Source organism: Gekko japonicus, unplaced genomic scaffold, assembly GCF_001447785.1.
Source record: "Gekko japonicus isolate JY-2015 unplaced genomic scaffold, Gekko_japonicus_V1.1 scaffold776, whole genome shotgun sequence".
NCBI lineage: Eukaryota > Metazoa > Chordata > Lepidosauria > Squamata > Gekkonidae > Gekko > Gekko japonicus.
Window position 1 is genome coordinate 606,997 of NW_015161428.1, and position 15,448 is coordinate 622,444.

The 15,448-nt window shown below is 52.2% G+C and overlaps 1 protein-coding gene across 1 annotated transcript in view; it reads left to right on the top strand.

The window, feature by feature from the left end:
- The window catches only part of WNT9B (wingless-type MMTV integration site family member 9B), a 22,023-nt gene extending 15,624 nt beyond the window's left edge, over nucleotides 1-6,399 (top strand). Inside the window, exons 2-4 of the mRNA XM_015428943.1 lie at nucleotides 286-542; nucleotides 1,922-2,187; nucleotides 5,926-6,399. Coding sequence (XP_015284429.1) covers nucleotides 286-542; nucleotides 1,922-2,187; nucleotides 5,926-6,399 — 997 coding nt within the window. The remainder of the gene's footprint in view (nucleotides 1-285; nucleotides 543-1,921; nucleotides 2,188-5,925) is intronic.
- Nucleotides 6,400-15,448: the final 9,049 nt, after the last annotated feature.

Sequence of the window (15,448 nt, forward strand, 5' to 3'; positions counted from 1 at the left end):
CAGAGGAGGGAGAGCTTGTACCTGAATAAAACTTGGTCTTTAAGGTGCCACTGGACTGTCTTGGACCGGGGGGCCAGGGGGGCTCTGCAACTTACCTGGCTGCTTCTTGCTCTGACTGAGGGCTGCTGGGAGCAGGGGGTGGGGCTTGTTGCATGTGCCCGCCCCCTGGGCTCTTTACTGCCGGAGCTCCGCTCTTGTGCGCTCCTGCAGGAAATGACCCCTGCTCTGCACTGGCTTGCTGCTGCCTTTCTAGCCCTGAGTTTTTTCCTCCTTCCCCTCCCCTAGGCTGACTGGGAAGGAGGCCTTGATTCCGTTCCCTCTGCTGGGGCCCGCCACGAACCCTGCCCAGGGGAGAGCTCACCTGAAGCAGTGCAGCCTGCTCCGGCTGTCCCGTAAGCAGAAGAGGCTTTGCCGGCGGGAGCCGGGCCTGGCCGAGACGCTGCAGGATGCCGTCCACCTCGGGATCGTCGAGTGCCAGTACCAGTTCCGCAACGAGCGCTGGAACTGCAGCCTGGAGGGGAGGACTGACCTCCTGAAGCGAGGTACGTGTGCCAGGGAGGGTGGGCTGCCGTGGACTCTGGAAATCCCAACGGGAGAACCAAGTATCATGACCCTCCCTCCTCGCCTTAGGCATGGTGTCAGAGTGCCCTTGCCCTACCAGGCTCATCCTATGCACTGCCAGTCACAGCCAGCCCCCAGGCCCCCCCACTATGCCCCATTTTTTCCCCTGTTGGGACACCGAGCGGCACATGTGTCTCTGCTGTTTCTGGGTGTTATGTGCATACATACAGTAAATGTCTGAGCTTCAACCAAGGTGCCGGTATCGTGAAATGCACGCTCTGATTGGCTACTCTGCGAAGCAGACCAATCAGGGAACGAATATGGAGAGAAGAGATTGGATTTATATCCTGCCCTTCACTACCCAAGGGAGTCTCAGAGCGGCTCACAATCTCCTTTCCCTTCCCCTCCCCACAACAGACACCCTGGGAGGTAGGTGGGGCTGAGAGAGCTCTTGACAGAAACTGCTTTTTTTCAAGGACAGCTGTGCCAGAACTATGGCTTGCCCAAGGTCATCCAGCAGCTGTGAGTGGAGGAATCAAACCCGCCTCTCCCAGATTAGAGTCTGCACAATGAACCACGAGCACTACACCAAATGGCTGCTTTGGAAGGTGGACTCTGTGACCTTGTACCCTGCTGAGGTTCCCTCCCCTCCTCAAACCCCGCCCTCCTCAGGCTCCACCCCCCAAAATCTACAGGTGTTTCCCAACCTGGAGCTGGCGGCCCTAGGGGGAATCTGATGTCATGCGGAAGGATTTCCACCCTGCACCCCGCTCCTAAATCCCCTGGGGATGTTCGTCTCAGCACTGTCGCAGGGCTCTTTTTGTAGAAAAAGCCTAGCAGGAACTCATTAGCATAATAGGCCACACCCAACAGCAAAATCCATTAGCATATTAGGCCACACCCTGTCAGCACCGCTCATTAGCACATTAGGACGCACCCCCATGTTACCAGAAGTGTGGTCATCCAGCCACACCCACCTTTCCCTTCTTATTCTGTTTACCTTGTTTGTTGTCAAAACCCAGGGCCTTTTTTTGTAGCAGGAACTCCTTTGCATGTTAGGCCACACCCCTGATGGAGCCAGTCCTAATGAGTTTCTGCTATTGGGTGTGGCCTATTATGCTAATGAGTTCCTGCTGGGTGTGGCCAACTCGGGAGCCAGCCGGAACTCTGTTCCTGTGCGTTCCTGTCCAAAAAGAGCCCTGGTCCTAGGTCTCTGGGTTACATACACAAGAGGAGAAAACAATGCGGTCAGGTCCCCTCTTTTTTCTTCTTTTTCAAATGCTTCACTTCATCCCCCCCCCAACTTCTTTGCCTTGCCCGGCATCTTTCCTCACCACCTGCCGCTCCTCTCCCCCACCAGGCTTTAAGGAGGCGGCCTTCCTCTACGCGGTGTCTTCGGCAGCACTGACCCACTCCCTGGCTCGGGCCTGCAGCGCGGGGCGAATGGAGCGCTGCACGTGTGATGACTCTCCAGACCTGGAGAACCGCAAGGCGTGGCAGTGGGGTGTGTGTGGAGACAACCTCAAGTTCAGCATCAGGTTCCTGAAGAACTTCCTGGGCCAAAAGAAAGTTGGGAAAGATCTGCAGGCCAAAGTGGATATGCACAACACCAACATGGGCATCAAGGTAGCCTCCGAAACCTCTGTGGGCTGGACTACTGTAACACGGTCTGTTTGGGGTTGCCCTTGAAGACAGTCTGGAAGTTACCTGGTATTTTTGGCCACTGTGTGACAGAGGGTTGACCTGGATGGGCTGTTGGCTTGATCCAGCATTGGCTTCTCTTATGTTCTTATGATTAACCATTCCGCAAATGTGTATTTGGGGAGCTGCGGTGGCTCAAGTGGTTCAGACGTTGAACTGCAGGCTGTGGAAGGTCAGTAGTTCAGCAGTTCGAGACCCGGGTGCCGCATGATGGAGTGAGCTCCCATCTCCAGTTCCAGCTCCTGCCAACCTAGCAGTTCGAATGGAAGAAATTGCAAGTAGAGAAATAGGTACCACTTCGGTGGGAAGGTCACAGCGTTCCGTGCACCTTGGTGATTAGTCATGCCAGCCACATGACCACGGAAACGTTTTCGGACAGCGCTGGCTCTTCGATTTGAAAATGGAGATGAGCACTGCAACCCTAGAGTCGGACTCAACTGGCTTTCGAGCAAGGGAACCTTTAAATGTGTAGTATTTTAAGGCTACAAAGGAGGCCTTTTAAGTATGTTACCTGTCCATTTTGGAGGTTTTTTTTAGTCTGATTCAGTACCTGTTGTGCTGTTGAATGAACCACATAATTTGTTGGGAGCAGGGGATGCTCCCCCCCCCATGTTGAATTAATCCCCTTAATTCATTCCCCACCCCACCCCGCCCCCAGCAGCCAAGTCTAGTCCCTGGCTCCCAGTGTGACTAGGTATTTTTATAATCACCCTCTTGGAGCGCTTGGAAATTCAGCAGCCTTGTGATCTGAAGAGAAAAGCGGATTTCCAGTATACTTAAGTGAATCTTTACCATCCTGAGGGCCAGAGACGGGTGTGCTTTGCGGGACAAGAGGTCCGAGTGACAGCTGACGTTCTGGGACGGCGGGATCCTGTGACTGGTGCAGCGTTCTTAGCCCGGCTGGAATTGTTCCATTGGCACAGCCCTGCCTGTACTGGAGGAATTTCCCCAACATGACATTTCAGAGCTTCTAAGGGAGGAAAGAGTTCCCTTCCCTTCCCTAACAGTGCATTCTGTTACTGAACTGATCTTTGACTTAACAAGTTCTTATGATGGTTTAAGCCTTAAAGGTAAAGGTTCCCTTGCTCGAAAGCCAGTCGAATCCGACTCTAGGGTTGCGGTGCTCATCTCCGTTTCCAAGCCAAAGAACCAGCGCTGCCCGAAGACGTTTCTGTGGCCTGCATGACTAAACACCAAGATGCACGGAACGCTGTTACCTTCCCACTGAAGTTGTACCTATTTATCTACTTGCAAAGCCTTAATCTACTGTAATTTTAAACTCGTTGACCCCTCACACACACACACCAATTTTTTGCTACACAGAACCACTCCTTTCAGCTTTCCACAGGGCTCAGTTGGAGGTAAATCACCATTTCTATAACTCTAATAGTAGAAAAGGGCCGCGGTGGCTCAGAGGTTAAGGCACTGAGCTGTAGACAGGAAGGTCTGTAGTTTGGCAGTTCGAGTCCCGAGTGCCGTGTGACGGAGTGAGCTCCCGTCTCTGGCCCCAGCTCCTGCCAGCCTAGCAGTTTGAAAGCAAGAAATTGCAAGCAGATAAAGAGGTGCCGCTTCGGTGGGAAGGTAATAGCGTTCCGTGCACCTTGGCATCTAGACATGCCGGCCACAGGACCACGGAGAAGCCTTCGGACAGCGCTGGCTCTTTGGCTTGGAAACGGAGAGGAGCGCTGCCCCCTTGAGTTGGATTCGACTGGTTCTCGAGCAACGGAAACCTTTACCTTCACCTTAATAGTAGAGAAGAGCAGGAGTCCAGGTGTACCTTAAAGACTAACAAAATTTGTGGCAGGGGAGGAGCTTTCGCGAGTCACTGCTCACTTCTCCAGATACTCCCGAAAGCTCCTCCCCTGCCACAAAGTGCTCCTGGACTCTTGCTCTTTCCTACTGCTACGGACAGACTAGCGTGGCCACTCATCTAGAACTCTTACGTTAGGTTTATTGCTTCAGCCCTATGGTGTGGTAAGTCAGGGGTCCCCAACCCTTTTCAGCCTGGGGGCACTTTTGAAATTCTGACACGGCATGGTGGGCGCAACCCCAAAATGGCTGCTTCAAGAGGCGGAGCCAGTGACACAATGGCTGCTGCAGTTTCTCTTCAGTCGCACAGGGCAGACCCTTGTGCTGCGGGGGCAGCTGCTGCCAAAGCAACATTAAAAAAAAAATTGGACACCCAACCAAATCACCAGTCGTCAATTATTTATTTGTTTGTTTATTTGTTTGATTTATATCCCGCCCTCCCAGAGGCTCAGGGCGGCTCACATGCGGCAAAGCCGAGTGCAAAATACAATACAGTATATAATAAATAGAACATTTAAAATCCCATTAAAACCTTCCAATAATACGGTGCTATACCTATATTAATCATCCAAGATGGGGACAACCCCCCCAGGTTTGGTGGCCAGCTGTCTCAGTAGCGTGGTCTCCCACTACACTGTCTCAAACTTCTGCCAGGGCCCGCTTGCCCCTGTTCTTATAGGGCAGCTGATGACTTGCCACCTTGGTGGTAGAATAGTGGCTGCGGCGGTTGCTACTCGAACGCCTGGTGGAAGAGCTCCGTCTTGCAGGCCCTGCGGAACTATATAAGGTCCCGCAGGGCCTGGATCTCCTCTGGGAGCTCATTCCACCAGGTAGAAGCTGCCACCGAAAATGCCCTGGCCCTAGTAGAGGCAAACTTAATCTCTCGGGGACCTGGCACTCCCAGGAGAGGGAGCTTCCCCAATCGTAGTGCTCTTGAGGGAACATTATTTTTATTTTATTTTATTAGTTCGATTTATACCCCCTCCCTGCCGAAGCAGGCTCAGGGCGGCTTACGTAAAATGTATATAAAATACAATTTAAAACATACTTAAAACATCCAAGAACAATCAGAAACCATTTTCGAAGTGCTGGAAACAATTAAAGTGCAGAGCGGAAGTTCCTGAAACCAACAGTATTACTACTTAGGTATTGGTCCTGGTGGTATTCTCAGTCAGCTCAATCTGATTGCACAATTTATGCGGCGAGATAAACTCACTGACTGCGAAATAGACTGAGGGTGGTAGAACCAGGGCGCAGGGCCACTCCTTGGTGTTTAAGGTGGCCCCTAATTGAAAGCCTGGTGGAAGAGCTCCATCTTGCAGGCCCTGCAGAACTGTTAAAGGTCCCGCAGGGCCCTGATCTCCTCCGGAAGCTCATTCCACCAGCATGGAGCCACCACCGAGAAGGCCCTGGCCCTGGTTATCGCCAGTTTAGCGTCTTTGGGGCCCAGGAGGGCCAGCTGGTTTTGAGCCCCTGAACGAAGTGCTCTCTGGGGAACATATGGGGAAAGGTATGCCGGACCCTGACCATAAAGGACTTTAAAGGTCAAAACCAGCACCTTGAAGCGAATCCGGTATGCCCGCTTGCCCACTTCCTAAAAACAATTGACGGGCACCAGGAAAGGGATTGGCGGGTGCCCTGGTACCCACAGGGCCTCTGTAGGAATTGGTGGAAAGTGGGTGCCACTGAGCATGTGCAGAGAGTTTTGCCGCAGATGGCTGGGCGGAAGCTGAGCCCCTGGGTGGGGTGGCTCTGGGACCCTCCTCATCCGCCCCAAAGAGTGGCTTCTCCAGCTCCTCTCTCCCCCCAGTCCTTTGTATGCGATGCCTGATCGTCTCTCTTGCCCTCCCCCAGGCTGTGAAAAACGGGCTGAAGACCACTTGCAAGTGCCACGGGGTTTCCGGCTCGTGCGCCGTGAGGACCTGCTGGAAGCAGCTGTCCCCTTTCCACGAGACGGGGAAGCTCCTCAAGCTGCGCTACGACCAGGCCGTCAAGGTCTTCAGCACCTCCAACGAGGCTGTAGGCCACTCGGAGCTGGCCGGCCCCCCCCCCCCCGGCCGCCTGTCCAAAGGCCCCTCGGCCCCCCGCCCCACGGACCTTGTGTACATGGAGGACTCCCCTCCCTTCTGCTTGCCCAGCAAGTACTCGGCGGGCACCACGGGGAGGCCGTGCTCCCGCGAGGTCAACTGCGACAGCCTGTGCTGCGGCCGGGGGCACAACACCCAGACCCGCCTGGTCACCTTTGCCTGCCACTGCCAGGTGCAGTGGTGCTGTTACGTGGAATGCCAGCAGTGCATCCAAGAGGAGGTGGTTTACAGCTGCAAGTAGGAAGCGCCGGCCGAGGGCGGGAGCTGCAGGATGCAGATGGTGCAGAGGAGCTTTGCGCTTCCTGGGAACATTGGTGTGATTCCCGGCGTGTCGGGGACCAAAGAGAACCCGGAGCGTTTCCCTGGCCCTGGAATCCACCACGTGGGGCACCGTGGGTGAGGGGGAAGCATGCCGGCTGAAGTGGCCAGCCTGCAGATGTGGCTCTGCGGGCCGTGTCATGGGGGGGCTGTGTTTATAGAAGCGGCTGCCTTGTGGGGATTCCGGCCGGCTGGCCCATCTAGCCGAGGACTGTCTGCTTTTCCTGGGAGTCGCTGTCCAGGGTCTCGGGCCGAGGTCTTCCCCAGCCTGAAATGGTTTGCAAGTGGCGGTAACACATTGAGTCTGGGTTGTTGTGCACACGAAGCCCAAATTATACCAGCACCGTATTCGAGAGGGTCTGAGCTGCAGGTATCCCTCTGCAGGGACAGGGCAGGAACAACCATTTTATGGGTGCCTAGTAAGAAGTTCGCCCTGACCTGGCTAGCCCAGGCGACCCCGATCCCGTCAGATCTCGGAAGCTAAGCAGGGTCGGCCCCGGCTAGTCGTAGAATCACAGAGTTGGAAGGGACCTCCAGGGTCATCTAGTCCAACCCCCTGTACGATGCAGGAAATTCACAAATACCTCCCCCTACGCACCCCCAGTGACCCCTGTTCCACGCCCAGAAGATGACCAAAAACCACTCCAGGATCCCCAGCCAAACTGGCCTGGAGAAGAATTGCTTCCTGACCCGACAGTGGCGACCAGCATTTCTCTGCGGGGCCTTAAAAAACGGGTTGACGTTGGTGAGCAGGAATCGGAGCGCTTTAGCCAGAGGCCATGGAAGGCAAGTAAGAAGACAGGGACTGAGGGGAGGGAGAGCGACCGAAACCCATTCCTCAGCTACGGAAGACCCCCACCCAGACATTTTTATCTTTTATACACATTGGATGCGTGTGCGTCTGTAAGGTTACCCGCTTCTCAGCCACTTTTCTCAGGCGGCGCTTTTAAATCAGGGGCTTCATAAGGCACAGGAACTGGCATGTGATGGTTTCTGTCAGGGCTGCCAAGTCCAGGCTGAGAAATCCCTGGTGACTTGAGGGCAGGACCGAGGGTGGCCGAGTCTGGCAAGGGATCGCAACAGGGGTGTGATGCCAGAGAGGGCACCCTCCAAAGCAGCCCATTTTCTCCAGAGGAGCGGATCACTGCAGCCCGGAGACCAGCTGTGATCCTGGAAGAGCTCCAGGCCCCACCTGGAGGTTGGCAGCCCTATGCATGACCACCAGCAGGATTGCTGGCGCATTCCTTCATCTTCCCGGAGACGGACATGCACAGGGGCAGGGCTGCGTGCTTCCTCCTTACCAAGGGCTCTTTTTGTAGAAAAAGCCCAGCAGGAACTCATTAGCATAATAGGCCACACCCAACAGCAGGAACTCATTAGCATAATAGGCCACACACCCCGACAGCACAGTTCATTAGCATATTAGGCCACACCCACATGCCTTTCCTTGACTTGCCCAGTTGCCCCACGGCTGCGGGATGCCTGGCAAGCTGGCCCTTAAATGCCTCCCCGATCCTTCCAGAGGGCCCCCCTGGCCTGCCTGCTTCGGAGTCGCTGGGGGGGGTTTTGCTCTTCTGTCCTTCCCTCTGTAGCCACGAGCACAGACATTTTAGCTGTAGTGGGCGTGGCCAACCCTGAAGCCAGCCGGAACTCCGTTCCGGTGCGTTCCTGCCCCAAAATAGCCCTGCTCCTTACCACCACCAGCCCCAGTACGGGCGACCATGAGGACCAAGCGCTTGCTTCCTCCCTTCCAGCGAAACGATTCTGAGGGTTCCGTGCTGGGTGGCGCATTTGGAGCATCACTCCCTCCCGGCTAAGGCTTTCTGCGGGCTTCTCACTTTATCAACGCCAGCTCCCTCAGATCTAGGGCTGCCAGGTCTGGGTTGGAAAAGACCTGGAGACTTTGGGGGGGGGGGGTGGACCCAGGAGAGGGCGGGGTTTCGGGGGCCTCAGCCTGGTCCAGTGCCACAGAGAGCCCACCCTCCAAAGCAGCCGTTTTCTCCAGGGGAGCTGATCTCTGTCAGCTGGAGATCAACTGTAAAAGCAGGAGATCCCCAGGCCCCACCTGGAGGCTGGCAACCCTACGCAGATCTGATAATCCCACTGTTGCCAGAGAAGCTTTGATGCGTCTTGATTTTTGGGCCACCCTAAAAACTGACTAATTGAGCAAGAGCTGACCCGTTATTTATGCGTTCGCCCTATTAATCCTTCAGGGTGAGTGTAGCTTGGGGCCTTCTCATGGGACTTTGGGACACTTGGCACTCATTTGCTAAAGCAAAGGGGGTGGTGTGAGAAGGAATGTCGGTTGACATCAACATCTCTCTCTCTCTCTCTCTCTCTCTCTCTCTCTCTCTCTCTCCACGTAACAGAGGCCTTTCCACTAGCGGGAGAGCAGTAGGGTATGTTTTATGCATTACCAAGAGGCTCCCTAGAGAGCCAGTTTGGTGTAGTGCCAGTTTGGTGCAGTGGTTAAGTGCGCAAACTCTAATCTTTTGATTCCCCACTCCTCCACTTGCACCTGCTGGATGACCTTGGGCAAGCTGTAGCTCTGATAAGAGCTGTTCTTGAAAAAGAGCCGTTTCTGTCAAGAGCTCTCTCAGCCCCACCTACCTCACAGGGTGTCTGTTGTGGGGAGGGGAAGGGAAAGGAGTTTGTAAGCCACTCTGAGACTCCTTTGGGTAGTGAAGGGCTGGGTATAAATCCAATCTCTTCTTCTTCTTCTGTCTGGGCCCTGAGCTCAAACGGAATCCGTACCTTGAGTATTTCCTGGGAAAATGTTATTGGGGAACGGCTCCTGCTACATTCCAGTCCTGGTTTACGCTGCCCGGGTTGCTTGCTTTGGCAGGCAGCCTCCCATCCTCGGTCTTCATCTTCCACTGCCGCTCAGTAGGGCAGCGGGGGGGAAATGGGAGGGACGAAATGGGGTCTTGCAGCATGCAAGGTTCCCTCTAATCTTACACACACACACACACACACACACACACACACACACACACACACACACCGAGTGCAGCAGTTCACATTCTGAGCAGAATATAACTGCTGTAATCTTAAAATGAACCTTGGGCCACTCATGCCCACAGCTTAGGGGGAACAGTGGCACGACAGCAGTGGCACTTCCGAATGTGGTATGGGAAGTGACATCACTGCCTCATGGGGTGCTCTGGGACTCACCCAAATCTCTAGGCAGATCCTAGAGTGTCCTGTGATACGATGATGTAACTTCTGAAGTGACATTGTGAGACGCTGTTGACGCAGGTCCCCCAGGGGTTCCCTGGCAAGGGCTGGCAACCCAAATGGGGCCACGTTATCTGGAATTCAAGCAGTGGCAGGACTGCTTCCACACATAATGGTCTGCTTGGGCCGGCACAGCAAGCAGGGTACTGAGACACCTTGCAAGCTGAGCTTGCCCCCAGGCATCAGCCGCATGGAAGGGGAGGTGTAGTGGAAAGGCTGAGGAGTTTGGGACTTTTCAGGTGAGAAAAGAGGTGACTAACAGGGACATGACAGAGATTTATAAAGTTATGCAGGGAGTGGAGAAAGTAGATGTTTGCCCTACACCAAAATACTAGAACCCGAGAGCATCCAATGAAGCTGATGGGCAGTAGGATCAGAATGAACAAAAGGAAATACAACTTTACACAGAGGGTGATTAAAATGTGGAATTCGCTGCCAGAGGATATAGACAGCTTTAAAAGGGGGATTAGATAGATTCATGGAAGATAAGTCTATCAAAGGCTACTAACCATGGAGACTGAGGGGAACCTCCACATTCAGAGGCAGTCGACTTCTGAATCCAGGAGGCAACATCAGGGCAAAGCCTCAGCCTCTATGCCCTGTTGTTGGCCCGCCAGAGGAACTGGTTGGCCACTGTGTGAGACAGGAAGCTAGACTGTTGGCAATGCCCAGATCTGATCCTGAATCCAACAATATGGAATAGCCATTTCAGTGTTTGAGGCCTTATTTGTATATATGTTAAAAAAATAAATTAAAATATAGTGAGATTACTCTGCGGAGGACAGCACTGGAGCTAGCCAGTTGGTGCTGTCCATGCCCAGCTTCTACAGAAATAGGAAGCGTGATTGCCAGTTCTCTCCACTCCCAGAGGAGTGCTGAACGGAAGGCTGTACTTGTGTGCAGGTCACAGTTGGTTCACTGTCACAGAGGGATGGCTGCTCAAGGATTGTGTTAACCTGTGTGTACGTGTGTGTGTGTGTACAAGGAACCTCTTCCTGCCTTTGCTGGCCCTTAACTAAGGATAAAAGCATGGATGGATGGATGTCTAGTGGTAAGCTGTTTTCTGCAGAATAGCGATTGCAGATCAAATCCCAGGCAGAACTGTTCATGTCCCTTTTATTTCGGTCAGGACAGGAGTTCCATAACGTGTTGCCCGAGTGTGCCGCATGACGGAGTGAGCTCCCATCTCTAGTTCCAGCTCCTGCCAACCTAGCAGTTTGAAAGCAAGAAATTGCAAGTAGATTAATAGGTACCCCTTTAGTGGGAAGGTCACAGTGTTCCGTGCGCCTTGGTGTTTAGTCATGGCGGCCACATGGCCACGGAAATGTCTTCGGACAGCGCTGGCTCTTCGGCTTTGAAACGGAGATGAGCACCACAACCCTAGAGTCGGACTCGAGTGGCTTTCGAGCAAGGGAACCTTTACCTTTACTTTACCATGATGCCCACCGATACCATTTCTGGTACCCACCAGTGTACTCTCTAAGCTGAGTTAGTGTGAGCTGGCTCACAGTTTTTTAGTCTCCTGCTCACACATTTTTGTCTCGGCTCAGGAAGGAGGGCTCCAGAGCAAACTAATTTATGCAGGAGCCCAATCTCTCACTCACAACTTTAATGCCAGTAGCTCACAAAGTAGAATTTTCGCTCACAAGACTCCGCAGCTTAAAGGCAGCATTGCAGGTAGTGTTCCCTCTAAGCTGAGTTAGTGTGAGCTAGATCACAGTTTTTTAGCCTCTGGCTCATGCATTTTTGTCTCGGCTCAGGAAGGAGGGCTCCAGAGCAAACTAATTGATGCGGTAGCCAAATTGCTCGCTCACAACTGTAATGCCAGCAGCTCACAAAGTAGAATTTTTTGCTCACAAGACTCCACAATTTAGAAGGAGCATTGGTGCCCACCTAGTGTTTTAAGGAAGAAGGCGGGGCCTGTTTGGACCTTTGTCCAGCAAGGTTTCTGATTGTTCATTGGAGATTTGATGAGCTGTGCAGATTTTTTAAAATACGTTACTCTGGCAGGAGCTGCCACCACAGCACTTCAAGGGTCAGTACTGTTAGCTGAAGTTAAGCTGTGAAGCAATCCTTTTGTGGTTGGCCCCGCCTCCTGCAGCAGCCATTTCATGGCAGCCACTTTGTTGCTGCAGCCGCCATGCCGTGTCAGAATTCCATATGTCCCCGCAGCGCAGGTGCAAAAAGGTTGGGGACCCCCGGTTTACATGCTTGGTTCTGAGGCATAGGATTTTGAGGACAGGCAGAACAGTAGATGCCAGAACAAAATGGCTGCCATGACTGTACGTTAGTAAGTTCCAAACCAAGCGTGTTCCTGTGATGGACTGGGTCTCTGCTTTGGGGAAGAAATGAGCGGGCAGGAGCTGTTGTCCCCCTGGGAGGCATATGAAGCCCTGCAGCTAGGCATCTGAGACGTTTGCAAGGCACACGCTAAGATTTCAAGGATAAGTGCCTGAATTTTGCAAAGGAGGTTTCCCAATGTGTGATTTTCAAAATATCTGGGTTGCATATGAAGCTTTGCAGGTCATGGTGGATCAGGGAATGGGGCTGAAGGAGTCAGGGTTTGGGATCAATATCAAATCTTTTAGATCCCCGCTTAAAAATCCTGTCCCTGAAGTCAGAGTATTGACAGGGCAGATAAAATACCTGTTTGCAAAGGCAGTTGTCAATCACTTTGTCTCGGAGAGAGTTTTTGTTGTTGTTACATTTCACTCCGGCTCTCTGGATTTCTCGGCGGTCGTGAATTCTGCAATATCACCTCATCCCTACAATTTAAGAAAATCCGTTTCCACCCTAAGATTCCACACATGGAACCATTCCTCCTCTCTTCCTGCCCTCTTCTAGGTCTTGGTTTGTTTCAGCTCTAGAAATGTGGCCTTGGGGAAGAAGAACCCAAAAACTACAAAGCTGAACTTGGACAATCCCATAGAGAAGGGAGAAATCTGGAAATAACTGAACTGTGGAGCAGTGCCTTGTGACATGTAACAAAAGGGAAAAGCTGGGTTGGTTGGGTTTTCTTTTAAAAAAGGTTTTTACTCCAATAAACTGCTTAAGGTTTTTGAGGGAAGATGCGGGAGTGTTTTCCTACCTCAAAATGTACAGCTACTTAGCATAGGGGGAAGAATAGATATTTATATTATTTATGACCTTTGTATGTTTTCCCATAAAGTTGCAGATAAATGTTTTATTGTGTTGCTGCCCTGACTGTATTTTTAAAATGTAAATAATACCATGTATGCCTTTATTTTTTACTGACTATGTATTTTGTACTCCTCCTTCCTTTTCTGACTGTATTGTACCAATGGCTTGCTTCCCATAAATATAACTCTTCTATTTGTTTTTAAAAGCTCTTTGTTTCTTTTCCTGGTTTCCATTTTCAAAGAAGAGGAGAGATAATGGGGGGTGTATGTGTGCTAAGGAAATACAGCAAAACTCTCTTTGGAATGTTCCCCCCTACCACAAGAACAGGCAGGGGGTATAGTCATCTATAAGCCATGACATCTGTCATTGGATTACAGAACTTGCTTTAGTCACCTAAGTTTGAACCACTGATTACTAAATTGTCGGACTCTTGGACAAAGTTACTCTCAACAACACTCACTAGCAATGATTTGTTTATTGATGAATAAACATGTTCCAAGCTCAGATCGATACCGCTTCAGAACTGGGTTCTGGCAGGAGACTCCAAAGATACAGACAGTTCAAACGAGCCCCCCCTTTAGTTGCAACCAATCATCCTTCACACTCATCCCGCCTACCTTTCACGCGCCCTACAACCCCACCTGGGAATATACGCAGGGGTCATTTCCTGCAGGAGTGCACAGGAGCGGAGCTCTGGCAGTAAAGAGCCCAGGGGGTGGGCACATGCAACAAGCCCCACCCCCTGCTCCCAGCAGCCCTCAGTCAAAGCAAGAAGCAGCCAGGTAAGTTGCAGAGGGCCCCCCCGCCCCCCTCGGTCCAAAACAGTCCAGTAGCACTTTTAAGACCAGGTTTTATTCAGGTACAAGCTCTCCCTCCTCTGCAAGGACAGATATGCACATTCCTCCCCCCCTCCAATAGCTGGCAATCCAAAACAGTCCAGTGGAGCCTGAGCGGTGGGTGTTGCCTTCTGACACACTTCCGGTGATGTCAGGGGGTGTGGCATATGCAAATAGGCTATGCTAATGAGTTATGCTAATGAGCCCCTCCACCTCTTTTTCTACGAAATGACCCCTGAATATACGGTTTCCCTAGCTATAACAGCAAAGCAGGCACAGTAGGCACCAAGGTTATCCCTGGACGAGGGAGGAATCCTGAGAAGAGTTACAGTCGCCACTACAACAGAGCTGTTCACACGTCCACTCACACCCCTCCCTCAGGAATTCCCTCCCTCTGCAGACCCCATGTCCCCCAATTCATGGCAAACTAGAGTGAGTTTGACATAAATTTGCATATCAGTACAAGTACTCTTAGGAGCTGCGGTGGCTCAAGGGGTTAAGACGCTGAACTGCAGGCTGTGGAAGGTTGGTAGTTCAGCAGTTCGAGACCCGAGTGTGCCGCATGATGGATTGAGCTCCCGTCTCTAGTTCCAGCTCCTGCCAACCTAGCCGTTCTAAAGCAAGAAATTGCAAGTAGATAAATAGGTCCCACTTCGGTGGGAAGGGAACAGCGTTCCGTGTGCCTTGGTGTTTAGTCATGCTGGCCACATGACCACGGAAACGTCTTCCGACAGTGCTGGCTCTTCGGCTTTGAAACGGAGATGAGCACCGCAACCCTAGATTCGGACTCGACTGGCTTTCGAGGGAGGGGAACCTTTATCTTTTTACTTTTTACAAGTACTCTTGCCCTGACCTGGATGGCCCAGGCTAGCCTGAACTCATCAGATCTTACAAGCTAAACAGAGTCAGCCCTGGTTAGTACACGGATGGGAGACTGCCAAAGAAGTCCAGGGTCACCACGCAGAGGCAGGCAATGGCAAAACCACCTGTGGTAGTCTCGCCTTGAAAACCCTACAGGGTCACCAAAAGTCAGCTGTGACTCGAGGGCACTTTCCGCTACGTACTCTTGAGAGCCAGTTTGGTGTAGTGGTTGAGTGCATCGGACTCTAATCTGGGAGAACCGGGTTTGATTCCCCACTCCTCCGCTTGCACCTGCTGGATGACCTTGGGCAAGCTGTAGTTCTGGTACAGCTGCTCTTGAAAAAGAGCAGTTTCTGTCAGAGCTCTCTCAGCTCCACCTTCCTCACAGGGTGTCTGTTGTGGGGAGGGGAAGGAAATCCATTTTGTAAGCCACTCGGAGATGCCTTCAAGTAGTGAAGGGCAGGGTATAAATCCAATCTCCTCTTCTTCCATCCCCCTTAATAACTTTAGTTGCCCTTTGGTGTAGTGGTTAAGTGTGCAGAGACTAATCTGGGAGACCCGGGTTTGATTCCCCACTCCTCCACTTGCACCTGGCTGGATGACCTTGGGCAAGCCGTAGTTCTGATAAGTGCTGTTCTTGAAAAAGAGCAGTTTCTGTCAGAGTTCTCTCAGCCCCACCTACCTCACAGGGTGTCTGTTGTGGGGAGGGGAAGGGAAAGGAGTTTGTAAGCCGCTCTGAGACACCTTTGAGTAGTGAAGGGCGGGGTATAAATCCAATCTCTTCTTCTTCTTCTTCTACCTCACAGGCAGTGTTCCCTCTAAGCTGAGTTAGTGTGAGCTAGCTCAGAGTTTTTTAGCCTCCGGCTCACACATTTTTGTCCTGGCTCAGGAAGGAGG